Source organism: Dermochelys coriacea, chromosome 8 (assembly GCF_009764565.3).
Source record: "Dermochelys coriacea isolate rDerCor1 chromosome 8, rDerCor1.pri.v4, whole genome shotgun sequence".
NCBI classification, from domain to species: Eukaryota; Metazoa; Chordata; order Testudines; family Dermochelyidae; genus Dermochelys; species Dermochelys coriacea.
In genome coordinates this window covers 16,013,132-16,034,455 of record NC_050075.1, presented here as the reverse complement: position 1 = coordinate 16,034,455, position 21,324 = coordinate 16,013,132, and the positions used below count along the sequence as shown (strand labels likewise).

The window sequence follows — 21,324 nt, the reverse complement described above, 5'->3', positions numbered from 1 at the left end:
GCTATCCATGTATCAAAAGTAATCATCAGAGTGGATGAAGACACACTAGAAATAGTATGTTATTTTACTTATCTAGGGAGTGAGATGTACAATGATAGTGACACCACGTTAGATATCAAGCAACAAATATCAGAAGCACCACACAGCTTTCATAAACTTGAAAAGAGATGTAAAGTAGCATGGGCTTAAATTGCAGCTAGGGAAGTTTTGGTTGGATATTAGGAAAAACTTCCAAACTCTTGGGAAGTTAAGCACTGGAACAAATTCCCTACAGAGGTTGTGGAGTCTCATTCGTAAGAGTTGATTAAGAATAAGCAAGTTAAACAAACACCTGTCAGGAATAGTCTAGTTATTGCTTAGTCCTGTCTTGATTGTAGGGGACTGGACTAGATGACCGATTGAGGTCCTTTCCAGTCCTACACTTCTATGATAGACACTGACACAAAAATACAGTTTTCTAACATTGGCAACATGTCTGTCCTCCTTTACGGAATTGAGTCACGGAAATCTACAGCTAAAGCATCAAACATGGTAAGATCAAAATCTAAGCTAAAGCATCAAACATGGTAAGAAGATGATGATGGAGGGCATATTAGGAGAGGCTTTAAGGATGCACTTCTATGGCCAGTGATAATGTGGAAACCCCTGGGAAGAGAAAAAGAGGGTGACCTAGAGAAACTTAGAGAAAGAAGCCAAATCCACCAGCGTGACACTCAGAAGCGTGAAGAGACCAGCCCAAGACGAAAACAAGAGGTGAGAACTGGTGCCTACGCCCTGTGGGTACAGGAGGAAAACAAATTGATTTGAGCATAAGCTTTCGTGAGCTACAGCTCACTTCATCGGAAGCATCCGATGAAGTGAGCTGTAGCTCACGAAAGCTTATGCTCAAATCAATTTGTTAGTCTCTAAGGTGCCACAAGTCCTCCTTTTCGTTTTGGGTACAGGGCCCGGGGGGAGGCATGCACATGGCCCCAGGAAGGGCGAGAGGCCCCGGGGGAGAGGGAGACTGGACAGAGCGGAGCGCACCGATGGAAGGGCAGGGAGCAACACCAGCTGCTAGGCAGGCCCGGAGGAGTGGAGCTGAGGTAGATGACGGGCCCCAACGCACGTCCTCTCTAGGCGCCAGGCGTCGGGCTCTCTGTGGCAGGCAGCTGCCGGCTTCTCTCCCAATGGGGAAGGAGGAGGAGGAGGGGGGAATTGCCCAGCATGCCGCGCGGTGGCCTATCGTCGGCACCCCTCACTTTCCGGCCAGGGGGCTAAGATGGCGACTCCCATGCACCGACTCATCGCTCGGCGGCAGGCGTGAGTGCGCCGGGCCGGGGGCTAAGGGAGGGTCCCCGGAGACAGCGGATGCCCGAGGGGCTTGTCTTCGTGTGGCAGCCCGAGAAAAGCGGAGTCCCGTGGGCAGGGGAGCGGAGGGTTGTCTCGGAGGGGAAGCCTCAGAGACGTGGGCTCTCCTGGGAGGGGCCGCCGATGCCCGTGTGCGTGGGACCCCTCGGGAGGTGTGTGGGGAGCAGAATCGCTGCCTTCACCCAACCCGGAGAGCCTGCAAGTGGGGTGTGGCGCAAGCCCTTCGGGAGCGGGGTGGGTAGCGGTGGCTGGCCAGGCCAGGGGCCGTGGTATAGTCGGTGAGGGGCAGTAGATAATGCATTGCATGTGTACAGGATCCCTCAGCCCCTCCGGTGTGTGACGTGCACCTTGCAGCACTGGAGTGCAACCCCCCCCCCATAGGGGGACAGTCCCACGGTTAAAGGGCCGCAGCGTGAGAGCAGATTTTTCTTCTTTTAAAGTTGTAAATCTTTCCTTGGGATGGATAATGAAGTACTTCCTCCGAGAAAGAGCTAACTCTACCCTGTCTGTGATGACTGTGAACTGGGACAGGCCTGCTGCTCACTGATTCCTAAAAACAAATTCTATCATGTAGTTTGGAAGATTAATTTCAGAGTAGCAGCCGTGTTAGTCTGTATTCGCAAAAAGAAAAGGAGGACTTGTGGCACCTTAGAGACTAACAAATTTATTAGAGCAAAAGCTTTCGTGAGTTACAGCTCACTTCATCGGATGCATTCGAAAGCTTATGCTCTAATAAATTTGTTAGTCTCTAAGGTGCCACAAGTACTCCTTTTCTTTTTGGAAGATTAAGTTAACCATGGTACAGAGCTTTACAGGAATAATAAATACTCTTCACTTCTCTAGCTCCTTGCATCTGAGGATTTCAAAGCTCTTTACAAATGTTAACAAACTAAGTGTTTCACTATCAGCGTGAGATAGCTAAGTACCACTACAGATCAGCCCCCTGATAAAGAAAGAGGTTAAATGGGCTTTTTTTCTCCCCCTTTTCAAAAGTTCAGAAAATATTCTGCTTGTTTTTTACACCAGAAATTCAGATCTTGTGTGTTTTGGCAGACTACGGTGATTAAAGAACTAGTGAAATGATGGTATTACAATAGCCAAGAATGAAAGCTGAATGACTGAGAGGGGAAGGATGTCTTAGTCCAATTATTTAAAACTTTGGTTTTGAGTAGTTGTTAACACCAATGTCTAATTAATCAATCATGGCATTCTTTCCACAAAATGTTAAAGGTTCAACACCCCCACCTTTCAGTTAAGGTGTGAGAACGCACAATACACCAGTCTGGAAGATTCATGAGGCCCACGAGTAAACCAGGGGGAAAACACACTATTTTAAAGTTTAACAAAAGAAAGGCAGAAAAAAATCATGTCGGGTTTATTAACACGCCCACAGAAGTGCACACAAAAAAGCACAAACCTACATTTTTGTTTTTAAATTGTGCAGGTCACCTTAAAGTATCTTGGCCAAAGTAATTTCAAATGATTTTTGTTGTTGTTAGCCTTTCAGGCCACGTGAGCAAAAGACAAGCCTGGGAGAAAGTACATCAAATGTCTGTTTAGAGTTTCACTGTAGTATTTGGGAGTTTATTCCCTGTAACGATTTGTCATATTTGTCTGTTTCAGTTGCGATAATAAGGGGTGGATAGTGTTCGTGCATATGTTCCTTTTTCCAGGATTATGTAGTTTTTCCTTGCTTTTGATAATTTTCATAAATTTCATAATTTCTGATGATTTATGGAATAATTATTTCCCTTTCATTTTGGAACAGTCTCTCCATTTCAACTTATCCTTTTACATGTTGGTTGTATGTGTTTTGCATTGTGCTACGTATCTCCTAGCTTCCATTTACGTTTTATAGTCACTGATCCCATGTTCAGTATGAGCTTGCCTTAGGCCTTGTCAACACTACAGTTTTGTCGACAAGTTATGTCAAAAACACTCAAAAAACGCTATAATAAAAATCGGTATTGTATGTTCACACTCATTTCCTCTGTCAGCAGAGCACGTCCACACTTGGGGCACTAGCATGAACAGTGCACTGTGAGTACGTATCCCGCAGTCCAGTGTGACACCTTCTGCCGCTAGGTCTTGTGGGAAGGTGGAGCGGATTGTGGCGCATCTTGGGACTGGGCTCCATGTCCTGTGATGCATTGCTTTCTGTCCCAGCATTCCATGGGCTTCCGGCTTTCTTTTGCAGAATTTTTCAATGGCCCTTCTTTGCTGTGCACTCCAGCATCTTTGTAAGAAGGGATGGATCCTGCACTGCTCTCTTATGCTCTGATAACTGTCATGAAGACATCGCGGAGGGCAGTGCAGTTAATTGTGAAGTTCCTAACTGAAGAAGACTCCCAGTTGCCTGACATGCTGTGTGATATGCATAGGAGCAACTTTAGATTGCTTTTGGCATTCACAGAACAGCTGCAGAGGGTAGACTGTTGCTTTTGGGCTCGGGAAGCACTGAATGGTGGGATCGTATTGTCATACAGAGTATGAGGATTCCTGATGACGAGCAGTGGCTACAGAACTTTTGGATGTGGAAAGCCACCTTCCTGGAACTGTGTGCGGAGCTCGCCCCAGTACTGTGGCGCAAGGACACCAGAATGAGAGCTGTTCTATCAGTAGAGAAGTGTGTGGTAATTGTATGAAAGCTGGCGACTCCAGACTGCTACTGGTCGGTCACGAATCAATTTGGATTTGGAAAGTCGACTGTTGGGGCTGCATTAATGCAAGTGTGCAGAGCAATTAATTGCATCCTGCTACAAAGGACCATGACTCTGGGAAATATGAGTAATATAGTGGACGGCTTTGCAGAAATGGGTTTCCCTAACTGGAGGGGCACTAGATGGCACACACATTCCAATTTTGGCACCAGACCATCTTGCAACAGAGTACATCAATAGGAAAGGGTATTTCTCCGTGGTGTTGGAGGCACTTGGTGATCACCATGGGCGTTTCACTGACATCAACGTGGGGTGGTCCAGGAAGGTGCATGACGCACGCATCATCAGGAACTCTGGCCTGTATAGAAAGCTATAAGCGGGGACTTTCTTTCCAGACCAGAAGATTACAGTAGGGGATGTTGAAATGCCCATAGTGATCCTGGGAGACCCAGTGTACCCCTTACAGCCCTGGCTCATGAAACCTAACACAGGAAACCTGGACAGCAGTAAGGAGTGGTTCAACAACAGGCTGAGTAGGTGCTGGATGACTCTGGGATGTGCCTTTGGTAGATTAAAGGAGTGCTGGCAATGCCTTTATGGCAGTGAGTTAGACCTCAGTGAGGATAATATTCCCATGGTCATAGCTACAAGTTGTACATTGCATAATCTAAGGGTGAAAGATTTGCTCAGAGGTGGAGTATTGAGGCAGACTGATTGGCTGCTGATTTTGAGCTTTCAGAGGGGGGCAATTTGAATCGGGGAGGCTTTGAGGCAACACTTTGAAAATGAGAACCAATCATGTATATCTCTGTGATTGGTGCTGCAATGTTACATTACATGTAGTTTTCCTAGGAAGCAATGGTGACATTTGGGGTATTACATTCCAGTAAGCAAATGATTAAAATGCCTGTGTATGTATTGGTAGTGCCTGCTATCCAATTTGTAAGAAACAAATAAAGATGAATTACCGTCCAAAAATTTTGCTTTTATTGTACAAGAAACAACACAGACAGGTGCCAGGGAAGGGCAAATGATTTGAGCTGTGGGTCCAGCTATCGTTTTTAAAGTTGTCCTGGAGCGTGCAGTGAAGGGGAAACTGAGAAATCCAGGAAAGCAGAAAGGACTGTGCCAGTGGAGTTTGAGGAGGGGTGCATGGAAAAAAGTTCTGAATGTGCTGCAGAGGAGGGTGGGCATCTGCTCAGTCTGTAGCATTATTAAGGACTTCAGCATCTGTGGTTGCTCCTCCATGACTTTAATCATCCGCTCAGTAGCGTCCTTAACAAACTTCTGATTTTTTTTTTTTCTGTCTTGCCTTTCAGCTTCCCTCCACTCCTTGCATTTCCTTTTCTCTGCATTGGAGAAGAGCAGAACCTCCTGGAACATGTCGTCTTTGCTCCGACTTAGGCTGCCTTTTGTCAACAAAACTTAGTAGTATAGACAAGGCCTTAGTCTTGTCCATTTCGCTTGTGTGAGATTTGCTATTAGGGCTGTGGTTAGAAATCTGTAGCAGTCTAGTTTGTTTGATCTGTTTTTTCCTGGTGATTAGATTGCTTTTAGATTTTGATTTTATTTTTGTTTGGGTAGAATTGTCTGCTTTTTTGGTCAAGAGATGAGTGGTGTTAGGACCTGGAAGTGACGGTATGTTTTTGTTTGGTTGTACTGTCTAGTTTTCTAGTGTTTTCCAACAGAGAAGATATGTGCTGGTTTGAGTTGGAACCAAAAGCTGAATGTTTGTTTGTGTTTGCGTGTTCATTAAGTGGAGGAACTGTGCTAGTTCTGCTCACATATGGCATCTGTGGCAGAGGCAGAAGTCTAAGGCCTGGTTTTGTTCAAAAATTAGATCAACCTAGCTATGTCGCTCGGGTCTGTGAAAAGTTTTGCATCCTTAGTTAGGTTAACCTAACCCCCAGTGTAGATGCGGCTAGATTGACAAAAGAATTCTTCTGTCAACCTAGTTACTTCCTCTTGGAGATTGACTACATTGACAGAAAAAAACCTGGATTCAATGTACCAAACTTCCTTCTCCTCTGAGCTTCAGTTGAGACAAGACTGATTTCTGTAGGAGTTGGCAGGGAGCTGATGCAGCAGAAAAATCTTCCCTCTCTACTAATTTCCATGGAGGAATAGGCAGGCGGCATAAGAATCTTCATCTATCTCTTAGCATGTCTAAAACATGTATTGCTACAGTATATAGGTGTTTCAGCCCCTCTTCTTAGTTGGGGCTGGTAGCAGTATCTTTTTATTAGTTTGGATACCCCTCCAGCACATCCAAACCTATACGGTAACATTTTAGGAGTAAAGATCTTTTTAAATATTTGTCTGTTAAGTGACATCCACCACATAAAATATATAAGTGGTGGTTTACTGGCTGTTTGGGGTCTCATTTTGTTTACAACTCTATGTATTTGGTAGTCTAAATACACCCAGTTAACCTTAAGTTATTTTTTTAACCTTTGTAAAATTTCAAGTAGAGTTATTTTAGTAGGCTAATGGGGGTGCAATGTGCAATGTGCGTCTCAAGACAGTTCAGTATTCACAGACATTCTCTCGGTGGAGTCTAGAAATGGAGCTTGAGAAAATAAAACTTTTAAAAACCTTTCAGTAGCCCTAGAATCCTGTTCAGCCTACTTACTAAAAGTACTGTTCCCTACTGAAATTAAATTCTCAAAGTTAATTGTGTGCAATTAATTGTGAGTCTTACTTTTTCCCTATTGAATCTAAATTAGCACCATTTCTCCTTAGGGCTACTGCAAGAAGCCAGAGAAGTTTAGTCTCGAAAAGGTGTTGGATGTTATAGACAGGATGACTATTAGAAACTTGATAGACCTGGGAGCCTGAGTAAGTGATGACAAAGGCCAATGAACCATGCCATTCTTCTGTACTTCAGTAGGTGACTCATAGTTTCACACCAAACCAAAACATCCATCAATGCTAATAGCCTCTCTCTCCTCCTTCCTCCTATCCTCCTCCTATTTACTGTGTCTAAATGCTAAATATGCAGTTAGGAATTTTCCTTTTTCTAGTAGTATATGGCTGTTGAGTGACTCTGAATGGACTGAACTTTCCAAAGTGAGTCTTTCAGTTGAGGCAAGAGGGGTAAAAGGCAGAGTTGAAAGGCATCTTGGTGCAATAAACTAAGCAGAAGACTGGGAGTCAGAAAATCCTAGCTTTAATCTTGGCTCTGGCACCAATTTGGCACCCAACAAACCTTGGGTGAGTCACTTAATATCTCTGCTTTAATTTCCTCATTTGTAAAATCAGACTAATACCTACCTCATGGGAGTGTAAATATGAATCACAGTAAAAGTGCTAAATATTTTATTTTAAAGCTAAAGAAATTAATGAGGAGTGGGAGGGAAAAATAAAACAGAGGAAACAACTTTACCTCCTTTCCTGTGTCAGTGAAAAGTTGTTAGTGGAAACTCCCTTCTTCAGGATGAGTATATCATCAGAGTCTCATTTAATCTATATTAAACAGAAAGGAAGCATTTTTTCCTCTGTGAATTCTAGCAAAATATTGCAAAACTCTGTGAATATTTACCAGTGTGGGCTCAAAATTATTCACCCATGTTTACTATGATGATGGTGAAAAATTAATAGTTTACACCTTCTCAGGAAGCAGGTGAGTAAAATTTTGCATGGCTAACTCTAGTGAATTATGCACGCGAGAAAGCCAGAATCAGGTTATACTTGGGATGGACAGAGTAAAGTGTTACCTTCGAACTTCATACGCCTCAGTTGCATCTTTTGTGATAGCAGTCATTAATTGGCTGCTGAAATTGTAGGATCACTCTTCAATTTCCCACAAGGAACATAATGTCCTATTTCGTCTGACATTCTGTTTTGCCTCTAATCACTAGACTCCCATGATCTGAAAATTAGGGCTGCCCAAAATATTGCAACAAACTGACTCAATGGATAGGAACAGATTTTTAGGTGCTTGTTTGAAAAAAAACTATGGAGGCAGGTACAAATTCTTCAGAGATTGTAACATTGAGTACAATTTACTAACATTTATCTATGTTTATGTAACCATATTTCCCACAGTTGGCGCAGGAATATAAAAGATGCTGCCAAAATATTTGCCAGTTAGTTTGGGACAAGAATTGTGTTTTCAATAATTGAATTACCTTTGTTCACTGGCTGAAACTTAAGAATTGCTCCACTTCCACTTTTCTTCAAACTCTTTAATAGTTGCTTATGAATTTTAAATTCTGAAGGGAATGGGAAATTATGAACTCCCAGCAGAGTGAGGAAAGATTGAAAGAGAGACCAACCAATAGGAGTTACTAAACTAAAATGCTGGCCATACACCTTTTGCCAATGTGTCAACCAAGAGCCAAGTGTAGTTTAGTCTTTACCACTTCAGCAGAAAGAGAGACTTGAGAGCGCCAGTTCTGGAATAGAAAAGTGTCTTTGTGTTCATTCTGATAAATAACTGATACAGGAAAGTTCCAGTAATCACAAAGGACCCAATCCTGCCATTGACTATATGCAGGTATATGCATGTGCTTGTCTGGAGCTCCAGTGAAATGCAGCCTGACTTGAGAAAATCTAAAGCACCAATAAATACAGGCAGACAGTTGAAGCTCAAATTAAGCAAGACAAATACTTTGTCTTAGGACTGGTATGCTAAGATGCACCATGTAATTTTCAATAGACAGTGTTGATTGTGCTTAAATATCCCAACTTTAGATACAAACCTGCTCTTAAGCAAATTCTTTATTTTTGTAGGGAGGCAAACAAGCAGCATGTGAGATGTCAGAAGTGTTTAGAGTTCGGACATTGGACCTATGAATGTACAGGGAAAAGAAAATATCTACACAGACCATCAAGGACAGTTGAATTAGCGAAAGCTCTGAAAGAAAAAGAAAACAGACTATTGTTGCAACAAAGGTAAGATCAGCTGGGCTAAAGCTTAAAAGCCATTAGCAGAAGTATGTATAGACTGTGTTTGGGAGATTGTAGTAGAGTGGTGAGTTTTCTTTGTGTGGTTTTTGTGTTCATTCTCTTGAGTCTGTATGTGTAACTCCCATTAACATTAATAGTTACTGTATGTACATCAGAGGATATACATATGTATTTGTATCCCACAGTATCCACAAGTTATTTGGTCAGCCTCTCCCTGTTATAACTTAGGTCAAACAGGTTTTTTAAACAAAAATGGGTCACTGGAATAAAGTCAAAATAAGTAATGGGGCCTTTATGTAATGGGGCGTTGTTTTCTGGGCAGCTTGACCACTTACCTTATTACATGTTTACATGGGGCTTAGAAAACAGTTTGTGTACATCTTTTTCTAGTGTGGGGACAATGATCATAATTAGAAAAGTATGTGATGTGTCCATTTTTGTAGTCTCACCATAAAGGTGTCCACCAACAAAAACATAGGTGCTACGTTAACAGTGTATCAGGAGCATAGTTTTTCCTTGTATTTAGTTTTGAAGAATAAAAAGCAAATAGGGGAGCAAGATATGGATTCATATGTATTACCAATTCTTTATTCCTAGAAATATCGGGGATACATTTTATTGGATTAAAATAACTACATGCTTTGCAGTTTTGACATCTGAGACACCTGGGCAGGTGATACCTGCAACCAAGAAGAAACAGTCAAATTGGACTTTGCCTTAATCTGAAGTGTGACTTCACTTATTCTTTTGGCCTCTAGATAGAATTTTGTTGTTTCTCCCAGCGAAGAAGAATTCAGTATTCAAACATTTCACCCTTTTAATCAAAACTGCCTTCAGAGAGAAAATAAAGTAATTTAATGAACTGAGAAGCTTTCCAAAATGTTGAAAATAAAGGGATATTTCATATAATTTTTATGTTGACCATCTTCCTAGCTGTTGTTATATACTGAGTAGCAATGGTACTCACTATTGGTAGCAATGGTAGGAACACTATCATAGGCAAGAACTAATGGCTGCTGATGTGTTGAACCATGTGTTGTGTAGACTTGTTTTAAGCAGGGTTAGACAACACAGTGCTTAATGCCATTGGCCAAGTGAAGCCCAAGGATTTAAGGTGTCTTAAGCATTTTAATTCTAACTTTATTTTTCCCTTTGTCAGTTGCTTATGACTTTTAAATCTTTATTCTTTTGGGGCTGAAATTTTCTATGCAAGTATAACACGGACAGACCCCAGTTGTCGGCGGGGGGATCAAACCTGGGACCTCGGAAGCTTAATGTATGAGCCTCTATGGAATGAGCTAAAAGCCTTAACTGAGGCAGTAGCAGACTCATTAATCTCTAAGTGGTCTTGGTGCCACTAAAGGGGACAGAACATCACACCCAGAAGGTGTGGGGGTTACACAAGGTCTCCACTGAAGCGTTAATTTTCTTTTAAAGTCTGAGCAAAAAATGGTTCAGCTATTTTTAAAAACGTGAGCGGTGTGGAGGAAAATACTTTATTATAAAAAAAAAGATTTAAACTATTTCTTTTTAAAAGGTTTAACGTGGAAATAGTTTGGCATTAAAAAGGTGAAATTTGGTATGAGGCAAATATTTGATGAGATGCACTTTTCAGTGGTGCAGTAAAAACTGGTTTTGATTTGGTAGTTATGAGTCTTTGAAAATCATAGGTGGTGCATTAAATTTTTTTTTAGCACAAGCGCTTTTAAAATAATTATTTTCTAGAGAAAAGGGGAATGCGATGGGGGGTGAGGGTTTTTTTTTTAAAAAACTTGATTGGTGTGCATAATTACAGCATAATGAGATTCAAAATCTGTTTGACTTATGTTATGACCTGTGTACATAATGATTTTTCTGGACTTTTCTTAAAAAACCCCAACAAAAAGCTAGGACAGTCCATATAAAAACCTACATAGAACAATATGGTTGTAAAAGAAATACACATTTACAAGGGCCAGAATTAAAGCCATTGTGTCATCTTAACATCTTCATTTTCTGATAACTGTAGTTTTTTAAACGCAATAACTGCATATCTAATATAGCCTTGCACTGGCAAACAAATCCAGTTGTCCAAGACTAGGTAATGTGAAAATAATTTTGCATTATGATTCTTCTAGTTAGTTATTAACCTAGATGGAGGTTGTGTGACCTAAAATCAAGGAACTTCAGTAAAAGTAATCATTCTGATTATGTTTCAAAGTAGCAGCCGTGTTAGTCTGTATTCACAAAAAGAAAAGGAGTACTTGTGGCACCTTAGAGACTAACAAATTTATTTGAGCATAAGCTTTCGTGAGCTACAGCTCATGCGTCCGATGAAGTGAGCTGTAGCTCACGAAAGCTTATATTCAAATAAATTTGTTAGTTTCTAAGATGCCACAAGTACTCCTTTTCTTTTTGCGAATTCTGATTATGAAGCCCTCTAAGACATAATGACTGTGCTTTTATACACTAAAATTTATTCCAATTTTGATGCAACATTTGGAACATATTTCCTTGTCCCGACTTGTTAGGTATCAAGTACTGTACAATAGCTGGGGTGAGGAAGGGAAGTGAAGTAAGAACGAAATGTAAAGATACTTTAAATACTGCAAATAATATTCTTAATGAAGACAATGAAAAGAGAATTTTAAAGGGTTCTAAAATTCTAAAAAGGTTGCTGTAAGATTCTAAAAGAATAAAACTGAATTACTGCTTGTTTAAAAATGTAATACATTTTATGTAGTACAAAGCTGAGACATGTAATACCTCCTCAACATCCTGAGGACAGACACACTGGCTTTTCTATAGTGAATGATGACATAAGTACAGTACCAAATGGAGGCTTGAAAGGTTTCATTCCAGTAGCTGCCAAGTTCTGTGCAACTCTGCATGATACATGTAAATTACCCAATTTTTAATATTTGTAACTAATTTGCATACTAGCACAGACTTCAGCTATGTGATTCTGTGTAGGGGAGGAGTGTAGATTATTTAATGCTCATGCATCTGTAGAGAATTAAGATCTTGGTTTATCTATAGGGCAGCAGCGGGGCAATAATAAAACAACACAGGTTTGATCCCACAATCTTCAGATTTATGCCATCGTCCTCTACCATGGCAACTATAGGAATAACTGATAGGGGAAAGCTTACTGTTATCCCCCTATGGAGCAGATTGTAGAGGGGGAGATAGCACACTTTATTACTGGGTTAGATAACTGCTTGTGAATAGAGTATGAGGATTCCTGATTTGTATTGCTGGCTCTGGGAGCCGAGTATGGTAGAATAGAGTTTGCATAGCCAAGTATAATAATGTCTCTGTTTGGATCATCTGCAGAGTTTGAACCTGGGAGTTCTGGATTTAAAAGTATGAGCTTCTACCACTTGAGCTCCAGGACAATACACATTAGCATGGAGGCAGTAGCAAACTCATAAACTTCTGTCTGGATTGGCCACTAAAGTGGGACACAGAATCCACACTCTGTTATCATGGGTTAGGCTAACACATAACCTAGGCCCTTTCTTCTGAAAGGCAGTTTGGCAAATTAGAGACCGGGGTTGTATTCTCAGCTTTGCCTGGAGTAAAATGAATGAATGATAAATGCCTCCTCTAAGGTAGAGCATGAGGCCCTGATTAGTAAAAGTTGTGGAGTTCACAGAAATATGGAGAACAATTAGTAAAAGAGTTGGGATTAGAATTTGTGAGCTCCTGGTTTGTAATTTAGTGAACCCTCTGTATGGCTACTGGAGATTATGTGAGGAAAGCACTCCTCTTGCATACAGACCCATGACGTTTTACCAGTTGTGCAGGAGTTATTGACATCTTGCAATATGCTCATGCATTTTGCAGGTCTGTGTGACGGTAGGCAAGTCTGCATTCTCCTTGATGTTACCTACCACCATTTCATTAAAATATTATGTTAAAAAAAACAACATTCTTTTGGAATCTGTATGGATGAGCTCTGTTCTCTAAAATCCATTGCTGCTCATCTTTTAAGTGAGAAGTGAGTAAGTGAATTGTAAAAACCAGAAATAGTTTTTGCTTCTATTTATCTATTGTTAAGCAAGCATTTCCCTGCATGTTTGAAACCCAAACTTTCTATCAGTGTGTGAATGCATGAGGACCTGAAAGTGAAATAGCTAGATATTATTAATAAAAATGGACTGTTTTCTTTCTATTGCACAGGAGAGAAATTCATGAAGAGCATAAATGATGAAAACTAATTTAGATTTTGAAAACTTAGTTTTAATAATTTGAGATATTAGGTAAAGAAAACTTGTACACATCTTCTTTTCACACCGACAGTATCACTTTAATGTAGAGAACTCTTAGCAGAAGGTAACTGAGCGTGCGGCATATTCAAATACAAAAAATGTTTAAAAGGGTAAAATACAACAGCTTTTTTTAAGTTATAGGGAATGTCTTCTTGGGTTGAAAAATGGCTGAAAGTGAATGTGCCAAGTGAACTTTAGTCATTACAACCGACTGTTTACTTTTCTGCCAGTGGGATGATGATTTTCTATTATAAACCTCAATTCCACTGTGCCCCTGTTTACTTAATTTTTCCCACTGCATTAATCAAAGCCATTGTTTTTCCCCTCCCCTTAATTAGAACTGGAGAAAGTACTGCAGAAAGGAAGACCAAGAAAAAAAGGTATGTGGGAAAAGATTAAAACTGCAGCTATTCCAGTGCATTATGTTGCACTCATTATGGCAGAGGGTAATTTGAAAGAGGGTGTGTGGGATACGGAAAGTAGAAATTGCAGTGAAGGTTGTTTGTTGCCTTTGACCTCCTTTAAGTAGTCATGCTATGAGCATTTGAAGTTTCTCCAACCCCTTCACCTTCTAATTCTTTGACTTCACTTTTTCCTTTTTGATCTTCCCTTCTCTACATACTCTTCCCTTTTGTAGAAAAAAATATTCCTTCCTTTGGCTAGATGGGCATGATTTTGTATTTCAAATAAGTGCAATAATTGACTACCGTTTTCCAGTTAATAATAGTTCTTTCTCCTCAGCTTGCTGTTCCTTCTCTCTTCCCCATTCCGAACTGCCATCTCCCTCTAAAAGATTTTCTAGCGACTGTAAACAAAACAAATCCAAACAAAACTATCATTGACACTAAAATTGGGTCTTATGAAGCAGTGCTAGCGCTGCTGGGAGCCCACAGCTAGACCAGTTTAATTATTGTGTTAGTATAAAAAACAAGTAGAACTTTATTATAAGGTTGCCATTGGTGCTGTCATGCGTTCAGTATCTGTGAGCAACATTTTTGTGAGACAATCCCAAATGAAAATATGGTATAACCGTCTTCTCCCACTTCTAGCTTAGTGCCTCCTTTATTGCTGCTCTACTGATTGAAACAGCTACCCACACTCCACTTCAGAACCCCGCCCCCAGTATCAAAATCCCTTCTTTAAAGGAGACTTGCAAAAGATTTTAAAATGTTGGTCTGGTGTCCTTTTCTTTGTATCTTTATGAGATTATATAAAAGAGGCCAGAAAGGCTTTTTTAAAAAGCCTGTATTTACCATAAGATATCAAAAAAAGTCAAGACTGGTTTTACTGGTGGATTTCTTGGTGAGCTCTCAGCTCAGCTGAAGAGGTAATGTTTTTTATTAAAGACGTCCTTTTATTTTAGAAAAATTTATATTAGAAAAAATATTTTAGACTTTATTTTTACATTGACAGACCTGTTTTTTTTCTTTGCAGATCACCTTTAAAACATTACACATTCTTGGTTTGAATTTTTTTCTCACATGTTATAGGCCTCCTCAGATCCAGCCACAGTATTCATTTATTTGCATATAAGGCATCAAGTACACTTATTATGCATTAGGAAGAGTTAAATACAAAAATACTCAACACAGCATGTTGTTGTATACTTAAAATCCGGAAGTTAAGAGATGCAAAAGTTAAGGTTCCAGTAGCATTGCTACAGGCTTAACCAGAAAAATAGGAAATGACAAAACTCCTGCAACTGTGCCCCATAACTTTTAGGTTGCTTTGGGCTTTCTTGTGCCCACGCTAGCCCTTACCACCTCCCTCATGGCACTCTTTTGGAAGATAGATTGCAAACCCCAATACACTTGATCTTGTACTCTGGCTGATTCTACCTCCTTTGATCCACGAGTCTACTGCTTATTCTGAAAAAAGAAAAGGAGTACTTGTGGCACCTTAGAGACTAACAAATTTATTTGAGCATAAGCTTTCGTGAGCTACAGCTTACTTCATCGGATATAGCTCACGAAAGCTTATGCTCAAATAAATTTGTTAGTCTCTAAGGTGCCACAAGTCCTCCTTTTCTTTTTGCGAATACAGACTAACACGGCTGCTACTCTGAAACCTGCTTATTCTGAGGCACTTATCTGTAGTTGTATCTAGTGTGCAGTATCAGAGATCTGATTTGGGTTGCCTTATAAAAACTCATTTTATTGATACATTATTTAAATGGAATTTCAAAATCAATGCATCTATTCAGATACAAACTATTAAAAAAAAAAGTCTAGAACATGATCTAAAGATTACTTTTCTTACACTATCTAAGCCATGTGTGTATGGCTGCCTCTACCAAGGAAGTACCTTTCTTCATCTGCCCCAACAATTCATCCCCCTGGTGTAACCAAACCAACAGACTATATTATGTAACCTTCTGAAAGCACGTATAGTAGAACCTCAGAGTTACAAACACTTCGGGAATGGAGGTTGTACATAACTCTGAACAAAACTTCATGGTTGTTCTTTCAAAAGTTTACAACTGAACATTGACTTAATACAGCTTTGAAACTTTACTATGCAGAAGAAAAATGCTGTTTTCCCTTTATTTTTTAGTAGTTTACATTTCACACAGTACTGTATTTGCTTTTTTTTTTTTTTTTTTTTGGTCTTAGTACCCACTCTACTATCTATGTAGTGATCCATCCTAATGATTCCAAACACCATTTTAAGATGTGGCTTTTATTAGCTTATTTTCTGGAGATTCCTTCCTGAGCAGCTGTATATAAGCTGCCCTCAATAGAAAAAACAGCTGTTTGGGGGGAAAATACAGATAACAGATGTATATTAAGATGTTAATGGCTCAGAACATCATAACACACGGCTCCACGTATATCAGTTTGACACAACTGTGGGTGCACAATGAGGCAGAGTTAATGTAGTTGTTATAACCTTAGCTTATGAATTTCCTGACTTAGTGATTTTCAACTAAGCACCCTTAATCTTATGAGTGCATTTAATTTCCTTTTTTCTGGAGAAAAGCGAACCTATGCTTAATATTTCTAGTACTTTACATAGTACCAGTTAGGAATGACATTCAGTTGACTGAATGGAATGAGAGCAAGGTGAGCTAGCGCCTTTGGTTTTTGGCTGAGGTATGTTTGGAAAACCTGTGTTGTTCATTTTTGGCACTTAGTAGCATTGCCCATATCAAAATCTCAAACTGCTTAGGAGCAGTAGCACACCTGCAATAGCTTTATCGTAATGGGAAAATGACTGATATTTAAAAATCAAAATGAAAGCTTGGAGTTTGCAGAATATGAATTCAGAAAAATGGCAGAGCATGCAGGTCTTCATGATATTTACCCCCATATTCATGTTTTTTCTTTGCCCTTGATAAAGCTATTTTTAAAGGATTTGTTTTTCTGAAAGTTTCCCTGAGATTATTAAAATCTCCATCCCACAAAATGTTATGTAGTGGTGGGCACGTTGGATTCCTTCTCCCTCTGTAGCTTGGGAGCAGCATCCCTTGGGTGAAATTCTGACCCACTGAAGTCAATAGTAAAACTCTTATTGACTTCAGTGGGGCTAGAATTTCATCCAGGGAGAATGTACAATAATGTGTCAGAGGAACAGATCTTCATTAAGCTCTTCTAAAACCTTTGTTGTCCAAAGTCATTTTTTCCTATCACTTAAAACTTTTATTCCCTCTCTCCCACTCTAACCAAGCAAAGACCCCAGTCCTCAGTAAGGATGATACCTGTACCAAGTTTCAAACCTTTGCTTTTTCTCCTGTAGTTATGTTTTGTTTTACAATGGGGAAGTATGTATTGCACTGTCCCATTACTCGAATGTATTTGTTCAAAATAGAAGCAAGAAACGGGGGAAATACCACCTTCAGACAAAGTCACGTCTGGAAAGTTTGAGGCCAAATGGTGAATGTTTTGAGCTTATGAAAGCAAGATTGTAATGAACATTGTTTTTGTAGTTGTACCTTCAGCAGGTCTGTTCAGTGACCACTGTACTGGGAAGAAAATCTCTCACCTGTCCTTTTCATGTTTCTTGCAGGTCTAAGAGCGTGACCAGTTCCAGCAGCAACAGCAGCATCAGTTCAGCTAGTGATTCTTCATCCGAGAGTGAAGATTCCTCTACCTCTTCTTCTTCTGATGACAGTGACAGTGATGAAAGCTCCTCCACTTCCTCATCCTCCCCATCTTCAAGTAGTTCTTCCTCTTCCTCAGACTTCGAGTCAGATTCTAGTTCCTCCAGTAGCAGCAGCACCAGCACAGACAGCAGCTCTGATGATGAGCCACCGAAGAAAAAGAAGAAGAAATAGCGTGGTGCCATGTTCGGTGACAATGTAGGACTGGTATTAGTGAACGATAATGTCATTCTCTAAGGAGGTTTTGAATACATTATTGCCAAACAGCTTAACTGGTTAAAATTTCTACAGTTTAAAACTTTCTAAGTGTTTTACATATTCGTCATAGGACATAAAAAGGTATACATGGCAAGTGAGACTTTTTGAAAGAGTATTTTTGTGGTTGATCCTTTAATGGGAAATTTTACTTTTTTAGTTTAAAAATCTGTCATCAGATTTGTTTATATGACCTAAAGTCCAGTAACCCTAATGTTTACATGCCAGAGAGCAAAACCTTCTTGTTTCAGATTGTGCTGTATACATCATATACTGATTCTCTGTTTACAGCAGCTTCATTTATGTTTTAGAAAATCCTGTAAACTAGTTAGGGAGGAAGAGGAATAAGAGCTTCTAACACCATTGGCTGCATAGTACTCAAATAGCATTACCATTATCTGGCTAAACTGAATGCACAGTATTGCTCAGAGGGTGACTTTAGTCCCTTTGCTGAGAAATATATTATACTTTGCTGCTGAGCGTTTCTCAAATGGCTTTTCCTAAGATTTCCAGGTCAAAGATTAATTGCAACATAAAACTTTTATTAGCGCTAATTTGTTAGAGATCCATATGCTGTTTGTACTGTACAAAGGCTTAAGCTAGTCTTTTCAACTTTGCCTGTTTCCTGAGCTCATGGAACTGTAACATTCTCTGAGAGAAATAATGTCTCTTGCAGCAGTAGCATTGGAATAAGATGAAGGTTATAGGCAGGGGGTGCGAATCATAATAACTGATGCTGCTTAGGAGTTTCATCTTTGTGCCTTTTTTTATAAAATTAAATGTATCCTAAAAAGAGAGGGGTCATAGTGGTGTGTCTGTCCTCCCCTCCACCCCCCCAACTCATTTAGCTTTCTACACAGAATATGAGTCAGAGAACTTGGAGAAATGGTAGTAACATAAATATAATCGAGGCATTATTTTCAAAGCAAGGACAAAAAGCTATTTTCATTGGAAGTTTGGTAAGAAAAAATGAGTTACCTTAAATATAGTTCCCAAAAGGAAGATATTTCCTTTTTGCTATTTTTGCAAAATTATTGTGTAGTGTAAGATTGCCAATTTATGTTTTTTGAGCACATGGTAGCTGGCATTATAGTCTGCAGTATAAAATGATTATTTGGCTCAGTCTATTATTTTTACATAAGAAGTTTGTGCACATTTGTGAAAGAAATGAAAGAGGCATATTAGCTAAAAACCCCAGCAAACTAGCATCACAACCCTGCATACTGCAAGATGTCTTTTGCAAGTTGCTAAATAGAACTAATTTGCTGTTGTGGTGAATTTAAAAAGATGGCATTAGTCATTTAATTTTGTGATGGAGTCTCCTTTTCAATTTCTTATTGATGGAGTTTGCTTTTTTTGGGACGGGGCATCATATGTGAAAGAAAATTCTTAGATATCCTGGTTTAGGTAAAATATAGTAATTAAACTATTTTTTATATTTTTATGGAAAAAGTAATGTGTAGAGTTACTTTTGAATAAAATGTGCTTCTATTTAAATGTTTGAAAATATGTATGTTGTGTGATTTAGTCTGTAATCATTACTGAGTTTTACAGAACATGCTGAAGACTGTAAATAAAACTACCAGGAAATTGTTTGTCATCTTAGAGAATGTACCATTTAATGGGAAAAATTAATAAATTATTAAACACTGTTTGCTAAGTTTATATTCATTGGAAGTCCACTGTACTGTAAATTTACTGATATGGTGGAGATTGAGGAAAATAACTTTAGAAAATGGGCACACTTGCCGATCCAAAAAGCTGTCTGCAGGAGATAAGACAAAACAATACAACTGCTAAAGAGATTAAGGAAACCTGTGTTTAACTTCTGGTCTATTGGTCCCTGAGCTGGAGGTCTAAGGAGACAGTATGCTATTTCTCGGGATACTTTATATCATTCAGTAGTGATTAAGTGGTAGGCCATGAAAGGAACTCCTTCCAATATTTTATAGCCAAAAACATAGTAGCTTTTTATGTAGTTAACTAAATGTATTTATTTTAGATCACTTGCTCTCAGATGTGATATTTCTGCTTAATTTTAAATCCATTCTGTTTCATTTATCTCCAGCTGTTTTTATCTTACAGGGCAAAACCCACCAGCCTGACCAGAGCTTTCAGCCATCCAATTCTTACTAGCTCAAGTACTGATTTGCTATTAAAAGGATATTTTATTTCACTTTGATTCTACAAGGAAAGGTATTTCTTTTATCACCATCTTCCAAAGCTCTAAATTAGGCACAAATTATAATTAATTTACAAAGATTACAGATTAGAAATTGTTAAATTTACTCAGTAGTTATTGAGACCTGTACTGCTTTAAACAGGCTCAATTTAATGCCTCCCCATTACAAGTAAAACTGCCATTGCTAATTGAACTGAAGCAATTGACGCAGTCTAGTGGAAGAATGGCCTCAGGAGAAGTGTCATATTTCAAGGGGAAACATTGCTGACGGATGGAAAAACAAAAGGCACAGGCAACTTGATTTTCGAGTTTGGAGTTTTATTACATCAAACATTTGTGAGAGCTGGACTTAGATTTTTGATGCCCTAACTGAGAGCACGTAAGAGGGCTGTATGTGAGATGGATTTGTAAATAGGATTTTCACAAATAGGAATTTCTCTAATTTAAGAAGGTTTCAGAGTAGCAGCCGTGTTAGTCTGTAGCCGCAAAAAGAAAAGGAGTATTTGTGGCACCTTAGTCTCCTTTTCTTTTTTCTAATTTAAGAAGTTAACTTTAAAAAGAAATGATACTGAACATCCTACCCTCAATGGGTCAAATGAAGTTAATACAAAAAGATATTCTCCCAAGCCCTGTTCTCCTCTCACTTGAGATGCCACTGAAAGCTGCTTGTGCAGATCTTCACAAGTTAATTTACCCTCAACTTTTTTGTATGGTTTGATCAACAGTAAAATAATCAACTTGATTTTTTGAAAAACGAAGGATTTAAAAGGGGTATTCTGTCAAAGTGGAAACTTTAAAAAAAAAATAAAAAATTCAAGGACTGCACATTTAAAAATGCTTCCGGCTTTTTTTTTTGCTCCTCTGTTGATGTTTATAACGGTATTTTCATCAAAGAAGAAACTGTGTATACACAGAGTGCTGTTAAATGCACAAAGTAAATAAACTGCAAAAACAGATTTCTTTTTTTTGCAAGCACTTTTATAGGAACCTGCAAGATTACATTTAACTATAGCTGTTACAAAATTTTCAGGCAATTAGGATATTGTTTCCTCCTTGATAGTATTTTTGAATAATGTTGATATTTAAATTATAATAAAGCCTCAGATTCAATACCCTGTTGAAATGCAGTTCACATGTCTCAGAGTTATTGTGTCAGGATGGCAGTAGACTTGAGATGTTCTTATCTTTTTACACTCTGCTCACAATTTGAGGGGTCTTTGCAACAGTACAGGATAGAGACATAATTTAATTTTAAATGAAAAGTTAGATTCTGGAGCTTAAGATAACATTTACTGAAAAATACTATTGCGCTGGACTGCTGCCACTGGAACACTGGAGGCGCACCTGTTGCTTTATTTATTTTTAAATGAAGAAATAAATATCGGATCATACTCACTGGCGGAGGTCTTAATCTCACTGACATGAAGTCAAAGGCCCGGAACTCTGCTTCAATATATTTTAAAAATAAACAAACAAAAAGCAGGTCTAGTGACTGTTTAAAATGTAAGACCTTATGCAGTAAGGAAGGGGACTCTGAAAGAGCCTCTTCTTGCAATCTGTATTAGGAGGACACACTACTGGTAAATCCACATAAAGTGTAAATGACAGGTTTCA

At 39.0% G+C, this 21,324-nt stretch overlaps 1 protein-coding gene across 4 annotated transcripts; it reads left to right on the top strand.

The window, feature by feature from the left end:
• The first annotated feature begins 1,169 nt into the window (after positions 1-1,169).
• ZCCHC10 (zinc finger CCHC-type containing 10) lies at positions 1,170-19,180 on the top strand. Of its 4 annotated transcripts, XM_043490537.1 has the most exons (5): positions 1,248-1,302; positions 6,753-6,896; positions 8,745-8,906; positions 13,513-13,554; positions 17,180-19,180. In XM_043490537.1, the coding sequence occupies exons 2-5, from the start codon at positions 6,856-6,858 to the stop codon at positions 17,445-17,447; spliced, it is 513 nt and encodes a 170-aa protein (XP_043346472.1). In that variant the 5' UTR covers positions 1,248-1,302; positions 6,753-6,855; the 3' UTR covers positions 17,448-19,180. The 4 variants fall into 4 exon arrangements, with proteins under 4 accessions (XP_038270618.1, XP_043346472.1, XP_038270616.1 ...); XM_038414690.2 differs by lacking the exon at positions 6,753-6,896 and having other exon boundaries at positions 1,170-1,302; XM_038414688.1 differs by lacking the exon at positions 6,753-6,896 and having other exon boundaries at positions 1,292-1,502.
• The last annotated feature ends 2,144 nt before the right edge of the window (positions 19,181-21,324 follow it).